The sequence below is a fragment of the Capricornis sumatraensis genome, chromosome 8 (assembly GCF_032405125.1).
Source record: "Capricornis sumatraensis isolate serow.1 chromosome 8, serow.2, whole genome shotgun sequence".
In the NCBI taxonomy this organism is placed as follows: Eukaryota; Metazoa; Chordata; class Mammalia; order Artiodactyla; family Bovidae; genus Capricornis; species Capricornis sumatraensis.
This window is the reverse complement of record NC_091076.1, coordinates 88,830,572-88,847,744: the sequence shown is the minus strand read 5'-3', so window position 1 is coordinate 88,847,744 and position 17,173 is coordinate 88,830,572. Positions and strand designations below refer to the sequence as shown.

The 17,173-nt window shown below is 47.7% G+C and overlaps 1 protein-coding gene across 1 annotated transcript; it reads left to right on the top strand.

Annotated features, from left to right (window-relative positions):
* Positions 1-1,670: 1,670 nt before the first annotated feature.
* LOC138083831 (small ribosomal subunit protein eS7-like) lies at positions 1,671-2,319 on the top strand. Its single transcript, XM_068977758.1, has one exon. It carries the CDS (start codon positions 1,731-1,733, stop codon positions 2,313-2,315), a length of 585 nt encoding a protein of 194 aa, XP_068833859.1. The 5' UTR covers positions 1,671-1,730; the 3' UTR covers positions 2,316-2,319.
* The last annotated feature ends 14,854 nt before the right edge of the window (positions 2,320-17,173 follow it).

Below are 17,173 nucleotides of genomic sequence, written 5' to 3'. Positions count from 1 at the left end.
ATATTTTTGTTTTACATGTTCTTCTTTATTTTCTGATGCTCCAAAATTCCTTTTTTTTAAATTTTTGTTTATATTTAGAGAATTTTCTTCAGTCTTTTTTTTTTAAAGGGTAAGTCTGCTGGTAACAAATTCTGTTAGTTTTTCTTCATCAGAGAGTGTCTTGATTTCCTCCTCATTCCTGAAGGACATTTTTGCTAAATATAGGATTCTGGGCTGACACTGCTTTTCTTTCAGCACTTGGAAAACATGCCACTTCTTTCTGGACTCCATGGTTCTTGATGAGAAATCCACTGCCGTTCAAGTTGTTTTTCCCTTATAGGAAAGATGTCATTTCTCTCTCACTGGTTTCAGGATGTTGTTTTGGTCTAGTTTTCAGAAGTTTGACTGTGAAGTACCTTGGTGCTGATTTCTTTGAGTTTTCCTATTTGGAGTTCATTCAGCTTCTTGAATCTGTAGGTTTATGTATTTTGCCAAGTTTGAGACATTTTCAGCTGTCATTTCTTTGTGTACTTTTAAAATCGTACCTTCTTTCTCCTTTCTTTGAGACTCTGATGACAGGAGTGTTAGAGATCTTTTATTATAGTCCTTCCAGTCCTTGAGACTCTATTCATTTCTATTTTGTCTGTTTTCTCTCTGTGGTAGTTATTTTTCAAATCTTCTAGTTCACTTGTTTTCCCCTCTTATTCCTTCTATTTTGCTGTGAATGCATCAGCCAAGTTTTAATATTTCCACTATTACATTTCTCAATTTTATTGGCTCTTCATGTCTCCTATTTCTTTGCTGAAACTCTATTTCTTTGCTGAGGCTTCCTATTTATTTTGTTTGTTTCAAGCATGTTTATTGAAGCATTTTTAAACTCCTGGCAGCTTTACAATCACGGTCACATAGCATTAACATACCTGTTGTCTATGTCGGCATGATTTCCTTTTTTTTCATTCAGTTTGAGAACTTCTCGATCTTGAAAGTGACTTTTTCCTGAACCCTTTTTCCTTTTTCCTGTAGCCTTTGAGTATTATGTTATGATACTCTGGATCTTATTTAAACCTCCTGTTTTAGCTAACATTCTCTGACACTGCTCCAACAATAAGTGTTGACACCCCCTCCTTACTGCCAGGTGGAAGTGGAAGTCCAGATTCTTCACGTCGTCTCCACTGACGCTGAGGAGTAGGAGACCGCCCTCAGTGGCAATGAAAGTCCTGACCCCTTATTCAGCCTGTCCTTGACCTCAGTAGGTAGGGGGGGGAAGAGTCAGTTGTCTCCTTACAGTCTGGCAAGCCTGGGTCTTGACTCCTCACTTGGTCTTTGCATGTACGGAGATTAGGTCAGTTTCTGTTGTTGTTCATTTGGGGGAATATTTTGGTAGTGTTTGGCTGCAGTAAAGTGGTTATTGTTCAAATTATGTCTCTATTGCTAAGCTGCCCTTTTCCTGATCCTTTAGCTAGAGAGAGTAGGTTTCCATAGGGTTTGCTTATTATTTTGTGGCCTGTTGGTGTTTCCAGATTGCTGGCTCAAGACCCAGTCTGGGATATATGGAGCAAAAAGAAAACCCACAGAACTCACCTCTGTGTTATTTTTCAGGTCACAAGGTTCCTATGACGGTCTACCTTCTTCTCTCCACTTTTCAGAGTTTTCTTATGTTGTTTTATGTAAAAGATCCAGAGTTTCTCTTCCTAGGCCTGCTCGAGTCGGCAGCGGCAAGAATCTTTGGCCGCCTCTGCAAGGTCCCGGCCATGTTCAGCTCCAGCGCCAAGATCGTCAAGCCCAACGGCGAGAAGCCGGACGAATTTGAGTTGGGCATCTCCCAGGCTCTGCTGGAGCTGGAGATGAACTCGGACCTCAAGGCGCAGCTGCGGGAGCTGAACATCACGGCCGCCAAGGAGATCGAAGTTGGCGGTGGCCGGAAAGCTATTATTATCTTCGTCCCCGTCCCGCAGCTGAAGTCTTTCCAGAAAATCCAGGTGCGCCTGGTGCGCGAGCTGGAGAAGAAGTTCAGCGGGAAGCACGTGGTCTTCATCGCCCAGAGGAGAATTCTGCCTAAGCCAACTCGAAAAAGCCGTAGGAAAAATAAGCAGAAACGTCCCAGGAGCCGCACTCTGACCGCCGTGCATGACGCCATCCTGGAGGACTTGGTTTTCCCAAGGGAGATTGTGGGCAAGAGGATCCGCGTGAAGCTGGACGGCAGCCGACTCATAAAGGTCCATCTGGACAAAGCTCAGCAGAAGAACGTGGAGCACAAGGTTGAAACGTTCTCTGGTGTCTATAAGAAGCTCACGGGCAAGGATGTTAATTTTGAATTCCCAGAGTTTCAGTTGTAAAGAAACGACTAAATAAAGTATTATTCTCAGAAAAAAAATTAAAAATAAAAATAATAATAAAAAAATTTAAAAATAATAAAAAATTTAAAAAAAAGATCCAGGGTTTTCAGTTTCACCTAGCAGTAGGAAGAGGGGGACATATGTCTACTACATTTCCTTGGAAACTGAACCATCCCCAAGAATACACTTTTCTTTTGGCTGTGCTGGGTCTTCGTTGGGGCACATGGGGCTCTTTGTTGCAGCGCGGGCTTTCTCTAGTTGCCGCCAGCAGGGGCTATACACTGGTTGTGGTACGCCCGCTTCTCGTTGAGCTGGCTTCTTTTATTGCGGAGCACCCATGTCCCCTGAATTGACAGGCAGATCTTAACCACTGGACCACCAGGCAAGTCCCCCCAAAAAGACATGTCTAATGACTGTAGTTTTCTATTATGTTTTGATTTGATAGCAACACCTCCTTCATTAGTTTTCTCTTTAAGAGTTGTCTTGGTTATACTCATGCTTTTATCTTCCTGATTAACTTTAGAATCAGTGCTTTCAATTCCCTTTTTAATAATCCCACTGGGATTTTTGATTGGAATTATATAAAATTATAGATTAATTGAAGATGGTGTCCACTGCATTAGAATATTAACTTGTTGCATCTGAGATCAAAATCTATTTTTGCTCATGCTGTATTTTATGTTCTTCACTGAAGATCCATAGTTTTCTTGAACACTTTTCATTAAATGGATCCGTACAGTTACAAGTGTTTTTAAAGTTGTAAATGAGATGTTATTAACTAGCAAGTTCAACCGGTAAATGTGAGTGCCTGTAGAAGCATTGTTTTCTACTCAATCTTTTTATAAATTTTTTTCAGTGTTTTTCTTTTTCTCTTCTAAACATCCCCTTCCCCATTTCTTCTGGTAACAGATACTGGAGTGCATATATAATCCAGTACAAGTTGATCATAGCATCTTACACTCCTGGATGAAAGGTGTACACATGACCCAAGATAAACCAATCAAACCCCTTCCTGGTATTTTTTATGATTGTCCTTGACAGGAAGGAGGTTTGCTTCTTTTCTGATCATGGAGTTGTCAGGTACAATCCTGGATGCCATGGATGGCCAGTGTTTTCTAATTTGCTTAGAGAAAGCCACCCTAACTTGAAATACAATGAAGCCGAAACAGAACATGAAAGGGAGAGAAAGTATTTCTCAACTGAGAAAGAGAGAGCAGTATTCCATCCCTGTTTATGATATACCCCTGCCCTTCCCATCCCATGAGCCAAAAGCCCTCTCTTCATTAAATTACTTTGAGTGAGGTTGCTTTACATACAACTAAAAGAATCTTGACCATGAAGAACTGGTACAAGAAGTGGGGTGTTGTATGACACAGAATTAAAAATGTGGACCTAGCCAAGAGGTGTGGAAAGCAGTAATAAACCATTCTTTCTAATCTCATTATCCTCATGGAAATGGATCAGCTTGTCTAACCATCTCCTGTTATATTTTAGGGCTCAGACTATGTGCCCAATGCTGTGGGAATTATTGGAGATTTCATTAAAAATAATATTTTTATTAGATACTGAATGTGATGACTACTTGTGACCTTCATGTGGTGCTGTGTGAGTGCTAAGTTGCTTCAGTCGTGTCCAACTGTTTGTAGTCCTGTGGACTGTAGCCCACCAGGCTCCTCTGTCCATGGAATTCTTCAGGCAAGAATACTGGATTGGGTTTCCATGCCCCACTCCAGGGGATCTTCCCAACCCAGGGATCGAACCCCCATCTCCTGCTTTGCAGACAGATTCTTTACTGCTGAGCCACCAGGGAAGCCCTCAGATGGTGCTACAAGATGTCAAAAATCTTTCTTCTAAACTGCACCATCAGAGGAGGTTGTATAATTAAGATTTGTTAATACAGATCTAACCAATGATCTAAGTCCAATCATCTAACATCACTTAGAGACTGTTGTGAGCTACCTATAACTATGAAAGTGGAATTTTATTTTCAGTGGTAAAGTTAAGAGTACTCAGAAGAAACAATCCATTGTAACCATAACCTAATTTTTTTCTTCATCTTTTTATTCTGTTTCCTCAGTGTTGGATGACTCCCCTCATAGTCCCAACAACTCTCATGGCTGACAGCAGCTCCTGGGGCTGCAAGCTTCCTTGTTTAATATCATCGAGAAAGAACACATCCATGTCCCAGGATTTTCAACAAGAGTCCTCTGATTAGTTCTGATTGGGCTGCCCATCTCTGAGAGCAATCATTTTGGTGAGAGAGATGGGGACATACTTATGGCACCTGCCTAGACTTAGAGGTAGGAAACAACCCCGGATTAAATCTCTTGGCTGAGAATGAGAAGGGGAAAGCTAGTTCCCTCAAAGGAGTTTCAAGATCTCAGTCACAAAAAGGATGCTGGGCTGTGAACCCCAGATGACCATATGCCAAGGAAGAATCTTGACCTAAGGCCTAGATGGATAGTCAGAGCCCCCAAGCCTGTTGCTAAGAGACGAGCCACAAGCAGTGGGTTCAGAAACAGGTTTCATGACTGGGCAAGATATCTGACATTGGTTACTTGCACATGGCATCCCTAGGAACTGAACTGGCAGACAGCCAACTAGGATTTCAGGGAGTTATGTCACTAGAGAAATCCCAAGCCTGGCAAACAGAGGCCTCTGACTGCTTGACCCTGGGATAATTCCAACTCTGTCAGCAAGAAGTGGAGCACTTGAGCAAGACACCTCCAGAGAGGGGAATGCTCTTTACACTCCTCTCAGGTCTGGCCATGGAGGACAGTGGACAGGATAATCCGGGCAGTGGACAAAATCAGGGGTGATCAGACTTGCAAAGAGAAACCCTATTTCACTGGCAGGAAAATAAGACCTCGCAGATCCCATCCTTCTGCCTGTGGCATTTTCCAGACTGAAGACCGCCGTCTGTTATTCCCCCCTATTCTTTTAAAAAATGCACAGTAAAAGATTTTTTTTTAACAAAAATAATAAGTGCTCACTTTTATAACACCACATAATATAGTAAGTTATAAAGAACGTGAAAAGTTAAAGTTAGTCACTCAGTCGTGTTCTTGACTCTTTGCAACCCCTTGGACTGTAGCCCACCAGGCTCCTCTGTCCATGGGATTCTCCAAGCAAGAATACTGGAGTGGATAGCCATTTCCTTTTCCAGGAGATCTTCCCCACTCAGGGATCTAACCTAGGTCTCCTGCACTATAGGCAGATTCTTTTCCATCTGAGCCACCAGGGAAGTCCCCAGTAAGTTATAAAGTGAAATTTAATCTGTCCCCAGACCCTCCTTCTTTGGGAGTGCCTACTCCCTGAGGTTTATATCGTTAAGAGTTAGGTCGGTATCCTTCAGCTATTTCCCTGTGCACATCTACACTGTACCTAGAGAGTAAAATTGAAAACTTAAAGTCTTCCTCCATCGATCCTGAGGCCCATTCCCCAGAAGTAATCATGTTACACCATTTCTCCTTTTATCCTTCCTGATGGTTCTTCCATGGTGCCAGAAAATATGCTAATGTCTCTGTATTTAATTCATCAAGTTTAAACAGTATCTCCTGACTCCCTGCAATGAAAGGTGATGAATTTAGTTTGCTTTCACTGTTTCCTGTCTTTCCCTGATCCTTACCAGTCACCTGTTTATTTACTCCTTCTATTACTTATTTTTAGGGCTTTAAATAATACATTTAAACATCTATTTCCTGACTTCTCTTTGAGTTGTTGTCTGTACAAAAATGATTTCACTTTATTCTCACACTTGATTGATATGCTGGCTGTAATTTCCTCTCAACATCAGTCTGAATCAGGTTTAGTGCTGTAAATAAGAGACCTAAAATAGCAGTGTTTCAAACAAGTTGAAGTTTTTATTTTTTTTCTCATGTAAAAGCCAGCAGGGGACTAGGCTCCTCCCAGTTTTCTGGCACACATTTGATGTGGTTGTTGTTCTCATGGTCCAAGATAATGGCTTCTTATTGGCTTTCCAGGCAGCAGGATGGATAGAGGAAGGAGAGGAGGAGGGAGGAAGGCACGGCTGAAATTCACTCACATGGCCAAACAGCATCAAGGGAGCCTGGAAACATAAACTTGATTCTGGGTGACTCTGTGTACAGCTAAACACCCAAGGTTCTATCATGAAGGGAGAGTGGGGGGCAGACGCTGGAGACAACTAGCAGTCTAGCCATGCCTCCCCCCGCAGGATTTGCCCTAGCTTTTCCGTGCACGGGGGCTTGCTGAGGAGATGTCTGTTAACAATCTAGTTTTCATTCCTTTGCAGGTAATCTGTTCTTTCCCCTAGAAAGTTTCCAGTGAGAGAGAACTGCATCTGCAGAGGCCTTGGGACCTGAGAGCACAAATCATGTTCTCACCACGTGCCGCTGACCTGCTTGTCCTTTTCTCAGACATTTTCCTTCTTGCTTCCTCTGTGTCCACCCACTCAGCCAGCGTGGGTGTTCACAGCTTTCCTCTCACTCTCCCTGAGTGACAGCATCCTCCCGTGGCTTTTGCTACCACCCACTGGGATGAATTCCAAATTTATATCCACAACATAAGCCTTTTTCTCAACCTCTAGATCCAAAACAACACACTCATCTCCTGGTCTCTCCACCCGACCGGCTCACAGGCCACCAGATTCTTCATTGCCGCTTCCCTTTCTGCCCTTTGCTAATTTCTTGTTCATCTTTCCTATTTCAGTTGAGGGGCAACTTTTGGAGGCATGTGCTTTCTAGTTTATTTCTGTCTGTGTTGGGTGCTCCTCTCTTGGGTTCTCCAAGTGTCTGGTGAGTCCCTGTGTCTCCTCATTATCGTGATAATTTCCAACCCTCAAACCCTTATCTGAATGGGAGTTATTTGATGGCAGAGACAAGACCTTATCTCTGAATTCCCAGCAGCTAGAGTCTTTGGCAGACAAAAATGGAAATGACTTTTTTTTTCCCAGTCTGGATTATCTCCTCCTGATAACAGAATCCCCTTTTCTTTGGAAAACCTCCTCCTTTATTCCATGTGGTCCTGAGGAGCTGTGAGTGGAGGTGCTTCCTCTAGAGAGGTGAACATGTGACCCAGCCCAGGTTAATTACAGTCTCAGCAACAGTGATTAGAACAATGGGTGTTACGGACTGAGCAGGACCAATGACACCCTCCCTTGGGGTTAATATACAGACACAGGAAGGAGGTCCTCTCCATTTTGGGAGTGCTGCTTGAGATAACACAGGCATGGGGCTCTGGGTGGTCACCTTCCCTCCGTGAGAAGGGGTCTCTGCTGAGCAGAGCCAAGCAGAGATGGAGACGAGCCACAGGTGGGCAGGATGGGGCTCTGATGGCTTCCTTCTCCTCTTTAGGCTCTCACGGTGCCATCCCCAGTCATGTGAACCAACAAATCTTTTTGTTTAAGGTGGTTTGAGTGGGTCTCTACAACTTGAGCCAAAAGAGTTCTGACTAATAAAGAACTTCATAAAAGTTTAATGAAAACATTAATAAACCAGTGGACCAGTGCCTCTCTCGCCCACAGGCTCCCTCTGAGCATGGCGAGTTGCCTCCTCATCTATGCTCTTTGGCAAGGTCGATACCACCCCCTGCCTGCATTTATGATGCCAATTCTAAACTCCTCAGCCTGGCAAGTGATCTGACCCCAGCTTCCCGGCCAGGCTCCTGTCTTCCTCCGAGACAGGCTCTGTGCCAGCCAGACAAATGTTCACAGTCCTGCACTTGCTCTGCCGCTTTCAGCTGCTGCGTCTTTGCCTGAGCCTCTGAGCCTCAGCCTGGAATGCTGCCCTCCCCAGGAATCCCAATGCACCCTCCGAGACCAGTCTCAAGTGGCACCTCCTTCAAATCCTTCCCGCCCCTCCCCCAAGCAGAGTCCAGCCCTCTTTGCTGCAGCAGTCGCCTCCACCGTCCACCTGTCACACTGAATTGCAGTTGTTTACTCACCCATCCTTCCTCTACTAGACACAGCTCCTAAAGGGGAGTGAGCTGCACTTTATCCACCTCCGTGCCCCCATCACCCATCACCCACAGCACATTGTCAAGTAACACGTGATGAGTGAGTAGAGGTCTTAGGAAGAAGGTTTATTTCCTTCTCTGTTCAATGATAGAGAGGGAGTTCCTCTGACCCCATACACCTCCAGGTTTCAGAAGAGCGGTGGGTCTTGTGATCTCTTCCTGGGCCACTCTCCATGCCAAAAGGGTAGGGAGTGGGAAGCCAGTGTGAATGCCACCTGACTGGCCTGTGTCTACACTGGCTTCTGGTTCAGGACTCTGGTTCTCTGCCCTGGAGAACTCTGACTCTCCCTGAGTTTTGCAGAACTTTGAGTAGCCTGTCTCCTCCCTCACTGTCCACTTCCCAGAACCAACAAGGTCAGAGAAGGAAGGTTCTTGGGAATCTCCTGGCCCTCCATTCACGGAGCAGGATACGATCTGTGAGAGGTGTCGGGTGAGCTTTGGGGGAGTCAGAGAAGGAGCCTGGGGACATTTTTTTACTTTGCAGCACACACATCCACTGTCTGTGCCTGAGTCACTGGGTGAGGCTTCCCAAACGATGAGAGACAGCATGGTGGAGTCTGGAATTCAGAGTTGCTGGGTGACTTTAGGCAAGTTACTCAACTTCTCTATGCCACAATTTCTTCATCTGTAAAAGAAAAATTAGTACTTACTTCATGAGTAAGCTGTGAGGGATATATGAGTTGATATTTGTAAAGCATATAGTAAGTGCTATGTAAACACTTGTTTAGACTATATTAGGGTTTCATGTCTTGAAGTCCAATCATAGGATTCTAGAACCCTTTTTGCCCTTAATAGAGAGACCACCCCCCCCACCCCCCCAAATGGTCTGTGAGTGCATAGGCTAGAGGGTGGACATGGTCATGAAACTATTCAATATTTGGAGAATGGAAACGATCTAGTGAATTTCCTCAAGTATCCACAAGAGGGCACCCAATTTCCTGAAAGAGCCCACTCCATATGGTGAGCCTGACCAGGACTTCCTGCCTTCACAGGCCATAGTGAAGGAAGGTTCCGCCCAGTGGTGATAACGGATTCACAGAATCATCTCCAAACTCAGGCTGTGTGCATCTCAATACACAGCACCTCTTGCTCCTCAGAGACCCAGATATCCTCCACCTTTAGCGCCGTCCCTGAACCTGCCGAGGTCTGGATATTTGGGAAAGGGTGTGTCTGGTGCCTGGATCCACTGTTTGTCTCATCCCCACCCCCACCCCCGGAAGTCAGACCCCTCCACTAACTTCCCCCACCAGGCCCTCAAAATGGTCCATAGCCTTATGCCATCACAGGCCCCTCACCCTCCCCACCACCTGCCCCAGCTAACTGAGCCTGGCAGGAGTCTGGGCTGGGTCATGTGAGTCCAGCGCTGGTCCTCACAGTCCCTGGTTTTCCAGAGACAGCATAAGTGGAGGGATTGTGAGGTGGTGAGACCAGAGACTTTCTTTGGCCTGGCGCTGGCTGAGACAGTGAGGGTTGGGATGGGGAGCTTGGGTCCAGGGTCTGATTCAGCAGAGAACTCAGGACCCAGTGGGACGCCATTGCTCTTGCATCCCTCTGGTAAAGGGTAGAAAAGGTGGGATGCAGGGAAGGGAAGTCCCACAGACTCACCCTCTCCACCTCTCTTCCTCCACACAGTTCAGGCCCAGGGCCACCTTTCCTGCAGCCACCTCTGAGGGGATGCAGCCTTCGGGTGCCCAGTCAGGGCAAAATCACTTCCAGCCCCTCCCTGCTTCACAACAAAGGAAGCCAGGGGGAGAGGAAATGACGTTGGCTTTACAGGAAAACTGGGTTCTATGCCTGACACCGTCATCGACTGCTGTCGCCTCTCTGGGTCTGCGTTTCCTCATCGGTAAGGTGGGGATAAGTGTGCCACGCAGTTCAGGCGATGCTGTGGCAGACTGGCTCCTGAAGATGTAGCTCGATCTTGGAAGGCTGGAAGGAACAGGGATCCTGACAACCACAGGTGGGAACCCAAAACACTTCCTAAAATTCCCTAACAGCTGAAACAGAGCAGGTGGTGACCTGGGGTCTCTCTCAAAAATGAGGTCCCTCACCATCAGTCCGAGAGAGAACACAGCATCCCTGTGTCTGTTAGCCTGACCCCCCTCCCCAATTAAGGAGCCTCAGGCTGTGAGGAGCTTTTGACCCACCTGCATCAGACACTCCAGGCTTAAAGGAGCCAGAAAGTCCTGGAAGGGCAGCACATCCTAGGCAGATAAAAATGAAGGTTAAGGGGGCAGAAATGGGCACCTGCCCCACGCATCACCTTCACTTTCACCTTCTTCTTCACCTGTGGCATAGACCCGGGGTGGCCGGGGTGGGAGGAGGCCCCGACGCCTGTGGACACCCAGCTGCTCATGAGCTCTGGTGGCAGGGCTGCGCTGCTCAGCTTGGCCGCTCGGGTGTAGCTGGGGCCATGGCCGCGGGGCGGAGCCCGAGGACGGGAGACGCCCGAACGCATGGCCCTGGCAGGCCAGGAGGGAGCGGAGCTCCGAGTCCTCGGTCGCCTCTGCGCTTCCCTGGGGGCTGCGGGGCTCTGGGCGCGGAGGAGACCGGGGCTCCGCGAGGGCGGCCGGAGTCTCCGCGCCCTCCCTCCGCGCACAGGATCGCGGGTCCCCGGGGCCCGACACGCTCACCGGGCGCTGCGGGACCCGGGACCGCGCCTCCGCCGGCGGCGCTCCCCCTGCAGAGAGGGCAGGCTACCAAGCGGATGCGGAGGCTGCAGGATGACGAAAAGGCACCTGGGTCCTGTGAATTAAACGTGTACATTTGTATACTGTGGGGGACCAGCAGCTCACACAATTGTCTCACCCGCTTTTGAAACTATAATAAACCATTTTGAGGAAAAGGCACATTTATTGTAATATGACAACTAATCAAATCACAATAGGAAAGAAAGTAGAACCCGGGAAGATGAGTGCCTGTCCCTGCCTCCCTCTGTCCCCAGGCCTGCTTTGTGGTCACATGATATAAGCCTGGTGATTCCCTACGAGGGTTTGGAGGACAGACCCCTAAAGCTGGGGCGCTGGAGGGGAGACCCCAGAGCAGGCTGGTGCAGACGGAAGCCATCATCCCAGTGCCATTACCATCTGAGATTCCAGGAGGACAGGGGGCCCTGAGGGCCTGGGGAAAGACTGGACTCTTTCGTGGAGCCTGGAGCAAAGACTTTCAGGCCAAGCAAGCTGAAGGGTCCTGCCCAGACATGGCCACCACTAACCCAGCCACTCTGTCAGGCTGAACTGCTCTCCTCACACCCTCCCCTAGGAGTCTGAGGGCCCAAAGGCTTCCTCCAACCTCCTCAGGCAGTAAGACACTCTTCTGTCTCCTCAAAGCTGAGGAAATTTCCAGGAACTGACCAGCAAGCAGAGAAACCACAGTGCGTGGTGAGTGTGGACAAAGTGAGATCACAGGTCACTTAAGATGACTCAATACTTCAAGTGAGAGAGCGTGTTAGGAGGGCCCCCTGCAAAGGCTGCACCAGCGAAGGGGACCCCTAGGCTACCCAAGCCTGAACCATACTCAGGGTCTGTGCCAAGGACAGGGGATGAGAGCAGACACCCGTGGGTCAGCCAGGGTCGCCCAGACCTCTGTGTTTTGGGGCTCTGAATGGTGGGCCCCTTTCAGACTGGCAAATCTGGGCTTCTGTCATGCTTTGGGTATGGCTGTGTGTGTAAGGAATGCCCATCCTCCCCCTCCCCCGTGGCATTCAGGAGAGCAGCCTCCCTCAGGCCTTTGGAAAGGTTGAGCACTGGCCTTGCAAGGTCTCAGCATTTTCAGCCCCTTGGGCCTCCCACTCTGTCAGCTCTAACCTGCCCTTCAAGGCAGAAATCCTTTAGGAAGCCTCCACCGAGGATTATTATCCACCATGTTCCAGGTGCCCTGGCCTGGCCTGGCTCAGGAGAGAGTTTCAGTAAGACCTGAGTTCAATCCCTGGTTGGGAAGATCCCCTGGAGGAGGAAATGGCAACCCACTCCAGTATTCTTGCCTGTAGAATCCCATGGGTAGAGGAACCTGGTGGGTTACAGGCCATGGGGACATGACTAAACAACTAAGCATAGCACAGCATGATGGTGCTTGTAGAGATGTGAATTTTTCACTCTGCACACTGACGGTAATAAGTCCAATGACATGGGCTCCCTCCTGCTCTTGTGATCTGAGGGAGGAGTTGACATCCTCCCTAGGACAGGCCCCCACTCAGTCATGGGCAGGTAAATAAGCAGATGACTGCACATCTCAGCTCACTGTTCCTGAAGTACTTAGTTCCATCTTATGTACCTGAAGTTAGACTTTAGTCAAGGATTTGAGGGGTGTTCATCTTGCCTGGTAAATCCCATGGACGGAGGAGCCTGGAAGGCTGCAGTCCATGGGGTCTCTAAGAGTTGGACATGACTGAGTGACTTCACTTTCACTTTTCACTTTCATGCATTGGAGAAGGAAATGGCAACCCACTCCAGTGTTCTTTCCTGGAGAATCCCAGGGATGAGGGAGCCTGGTGAGCTGCTGGGGTCGCACAGAGTCAGGACTGAAGTCACTTAGCAGCAGCAGCAGCAGCAGCATTATCATAACAATTATGTTCCTTTTCCCTAATTTGTTTGATTGTTCTTGCTTTTACAATGAATTAATGTATTTTTTTCTTACAATAATTTATTTTCTTTAAAAAAATTTTTTTAAATTATGTTTTGGTTATGCGATCTGCTGTGCCCCGTCTCTACAAATATATACCTTACGTATGTTCATCTTTCAATGCATACGGAAAAATCTTGAACCTTTACTACAAAAATGTGAACAGGGACTTCCTTGGTGGTCCAGTGGCTGACTTCCTGCTCCTAACGTAGGGGGACTGGGTTCCATCCCTGGTCAAGAAACTGGATCCCCCACATGCTGCAACTAAGAGTTCTCATGCTGCAACTAAGACTTCCTGTGGCCAAATAAATAAATATTTTTTTAAAAATGTGAACAGTGTCATGTCTGAGGAGTTACTGTGAGAGCAGATCTTCAGTGTCTTCTTTTGTACCCTTTAGGATTGCTTACATATTTTATAAGTACTTCTTTAAGAGTTAAATTTGAGAGAAAGTATTCATAATATTTCACTCAATGATCCTAAAATAATAAGCCTCTGTTGGCACAGATTCATGTGTAAGGATGTTGGCTGCAGCATGATTTAGAGAATATTTAGAAACTAAGAACCTAATCTTCCATCAATAAAGAACTGGCTAAATAAGTTGTCATCTAGTTTTTCAATGGCAACCCACTCCAGTACTCTTGCCTGGAAAATCCCATGGATGGAGGAGCCTGGAAGGCTGCAGTCCATGGGGTTGCTGAGGGTTGGACATGACTGAGCGACTTCACTTTCACTTTTCCCTTTCATGTGCTGGAGAAGGAAATGGCAACCCACTCCAGTGTTCTTGCCTGGAGAATCCCAGGGACAGAGGAGCCTTGTGGGCTGCCGTCTATGGGGTCACACACAGTAGGACACGACTGAAGTGACTTAGCAGCAGCAGCAGCAGTTTTTCAATAAAATATGATACAACTTCAAAAATCCCATTTTTATAAATTACTTGATATGGGAAAATGTCCTTGATATATGCCCTTACGTTTTAAAAGCAGGATACAAATTTAAATACAATTTATAATTTTCTTAATTTTGTTGCAAATTTTCTCAAATAGATTTGCATCACTTTTATCTGCAAATCATTTAATTAAATGAATGCAAAGAGCATTTAAGCCTAGAAAACGTTCATAGACCTTCCAACCCCGCCTTCTAACGATGTGCGCGTTGGCTTTTTCCGCCTGTCCCCACCACACCTTTCCCTCCAAACTCCCCTGCCCCTAACCCAATCACCTCTTGACCCTCAGTCCTTTTCACGGGACCTGAGGTGCCTTTTCGTCATCCTGCAGCCTCCGCATCCCCTTGGTCACTAACTCTGAGGGTAGAAGATCCCAGGACTCCGTCCCCCGGCCTGTCCTCTCTGCAGCGGGGAGCGCCGCAGGCGCGGGCGCGGTCCCCGATCCCGCCCCGCCGGCTGAGCGTGTTGGGCCAGGGCATCCGCGATCGTTTCGTGTGTGCCGAGGGAGAGCGCGGAGACTCCTGCCGCCCCCTCGGACCCAGTGTCTCCCTCGCGTCCGGAGCCCTGCAGCCCCAGGGGAAAAGCAGAAGCGCCCGAGGACTCGGCGCGCCGCCGCTCCCTCCCGCCCGGCCCTGGCCGGCGCTTGGGCGTCTGCGGTCTTCGGGCTCCGCCCTCCGGACACTGGGCACTGCAGCGCAGCTCTGCCCCTGGGTCTCCACACACCCGCGAAGCTGGGTGTTCACACACGCCCGGGGTCACCTCCCACGCCGGACATCCCGTGTCGGTGCCGCAGGTGAAGATGAGCGTGAAAGTGGAGGTGATGCCTGGGGCAGGTGCCCATTTCCGCCCCCTTAGCCCTCGTCCTTGCCAGCCTGGGACTCGCTGCCCTCCCCAGATTTTCTGGCCCTCTTTAGCTGGGAGTGTCTCTCCTCTGTTTGAGGTGGGCGGGTCAGGAGCTCCTCACAGCCCGAGGATCCGTAATAATTCGAGAAGGAAGTCAGATATGAGAGATTAGAAATACAGAAGATACTCTGTTTTGTCCGCGGAGTGCACTTGACAGGAGCCAGGATTTGGGGGCCCTGCCTGACCAGCAAAAGGCGTGGGGCCTTGAGCCCAGCGTGTGGCGGGCAGCACAGCCTAAGACAGCCCAGGCTGGTGACTAGTCTGGTGACTCGCAGAGCCCCACTTACCACCGGCTTGACCCCTGGAGTTCATAGTTTATTCAGTACCACCATCCTCTTTGACTCCTCTCTCAGTTCCTGGAGGAGAGTGGGAGAAGGAGGGGCCAGATAGCCAGGGCTGAGCAATAGGTTATCCCAGGGCTACCTGGTGCCCTGGCTTTGCCCGAACATGGTTACCTGAATTATGGCAAATCCTTGCGATGTCTTTGCATTGCCATGGTAGATTAAGCACACCTCTGCACCCCATTTCACCCCAAATCCCACAAAAGGACAGAAAAGATGGGAGAGGGAAATAGTATGAGCAAACTGGAAATGCTGATGAGTTTCTTCAACATGGAGATCAATCCAGATCAGTCTCCCATGAGGAAGAAAATCATGACATCCCTGGTGGCTCAGATGGTAAAGAATCTGCCTGCGATGTGGGAGACCCAGGCTGGATCCCTGGGTAGGGAAGATCCCTTGGAGAAAGAAATGGCAACCCACTGCAATATGCTTGTCTGGAGAATTCCATGGACAGAGGAGTTTGGTGGGCTCCAGTCCATAGGGCCGTGTTCGACAAAGAGTCGAACACGACTGAGCGACTGATACCTTCACGCTCTATGCAGGGAATGGCTCTGGAGCTGGAACCAGGGTGATTAAATGCTGCATCTGGAAGAGTGGGCAGCACCGCATCCCTTTAGTCACTACCGCTGAGCAGCAGGCATGAGAGATGCAGAAACGGTAAAACAAGTGTGGGCCCTGTGACTGGAAAGCAGGGTCAAGGCGTCCTCACACCCAGAAGACAGACTCCCAGCTCATCCCTCTGTTATATCAGCACACTGTGTCTAACAGCCTGAGAGCTGAGAAAAATGAGACATGTGAAGAGGAACAGTTAGTATCTCCAGAGAGACGGCTGGCAACCTGTCACTTGCTCAGTCTCTAAAGAGCCACAGCTCCTGCTGAGCCTGTCCATGGTAGTCCCCTCTCACGTTGGCTCTGGGCTGGCCAGGGACCTGCTCTAATCAGAGCACTATGACAGAAGTGTGCCAGTTCTGGGTTTAACCTTAAGAAGGTCTGGCATGTTCCCTGTCAGTGTTCTTGGCAGCCCTGAGCCACCATTTAAGAAGTCCAGCTACACTGCTGGAGAGATCAAGTCGAGTCACTTAAATTGCATACAGCAAGTGAGATCTGGTCATCCCTGCTTAGTGCAGCTGTACGGACCACTGGCAAGACCAATAGAAGAACCACCCATATGGCCCTGGCAAGAGGACGGAATCACGAGCAAATAGTTGTTTCAAGACACTGAGATCTGGAGTAGTTTGTCGTACTGCAGTGAATGACTGAACACCAAAGGCAAGATATCTCATACACACACACACAAACACACACATACAGCCAGAAATCCTAGAAATTAAATATTTGATTGCCAGGGGGAAAAAAATTCAAAATATGGTTGAATAACACTTGGAAACAGCTGATTAGTTAACTGAAATATTGAACTGAAGAATCTCCCACAATACAGTGCAAAGGAGGATGAAAGTGATGAAAAGAGTAAGTGAAAAGCTTAAGGTATTTGTAGAATTTCCACATCCATCTAATAGAAGTTCTATAAGAAGAGAACAGAGGGTTGAGGGTGGGAGAAACAATAAAGAAATACAACAGCATTTCTTATACATCTTCAATTTGAGAAAGTCCACCAAGTCTAGTGGAGGAAGAATTAAAAGATCAACCCATATACACGCTGGGTTGGCATTTAGAGTCCAGTGATGTTGAGAATATTCTAAAACCAAAAGAGTGGGGAAAGCTAAGGAGCTAAGAGGTGGGAGGAGAGTTGGCCTCAGAGGGGCAACCCAGGGACTTTTTCAAGTGATGAATCTTGCATGCTTACACTGCTGTAGTGATTAATGACTTATCCATTTGTTAAAATTCAGACATGGATACCAAAAAGGGTGGTTTTTACTCTACGTAAATTTTTTAAATTAATAATTTTTAAAGTCTATGTAGATAGATCAGGAATCAGAATGACTTGCGTCATGAACACAACACAAGGCTGGAAGACAAGAGAGAGAAATAGCCTAAAAGTTCTAAGGGAGAAGATTTTAAACTTGAAATCTTAAATGCACCCAAATAACTTTCAAAT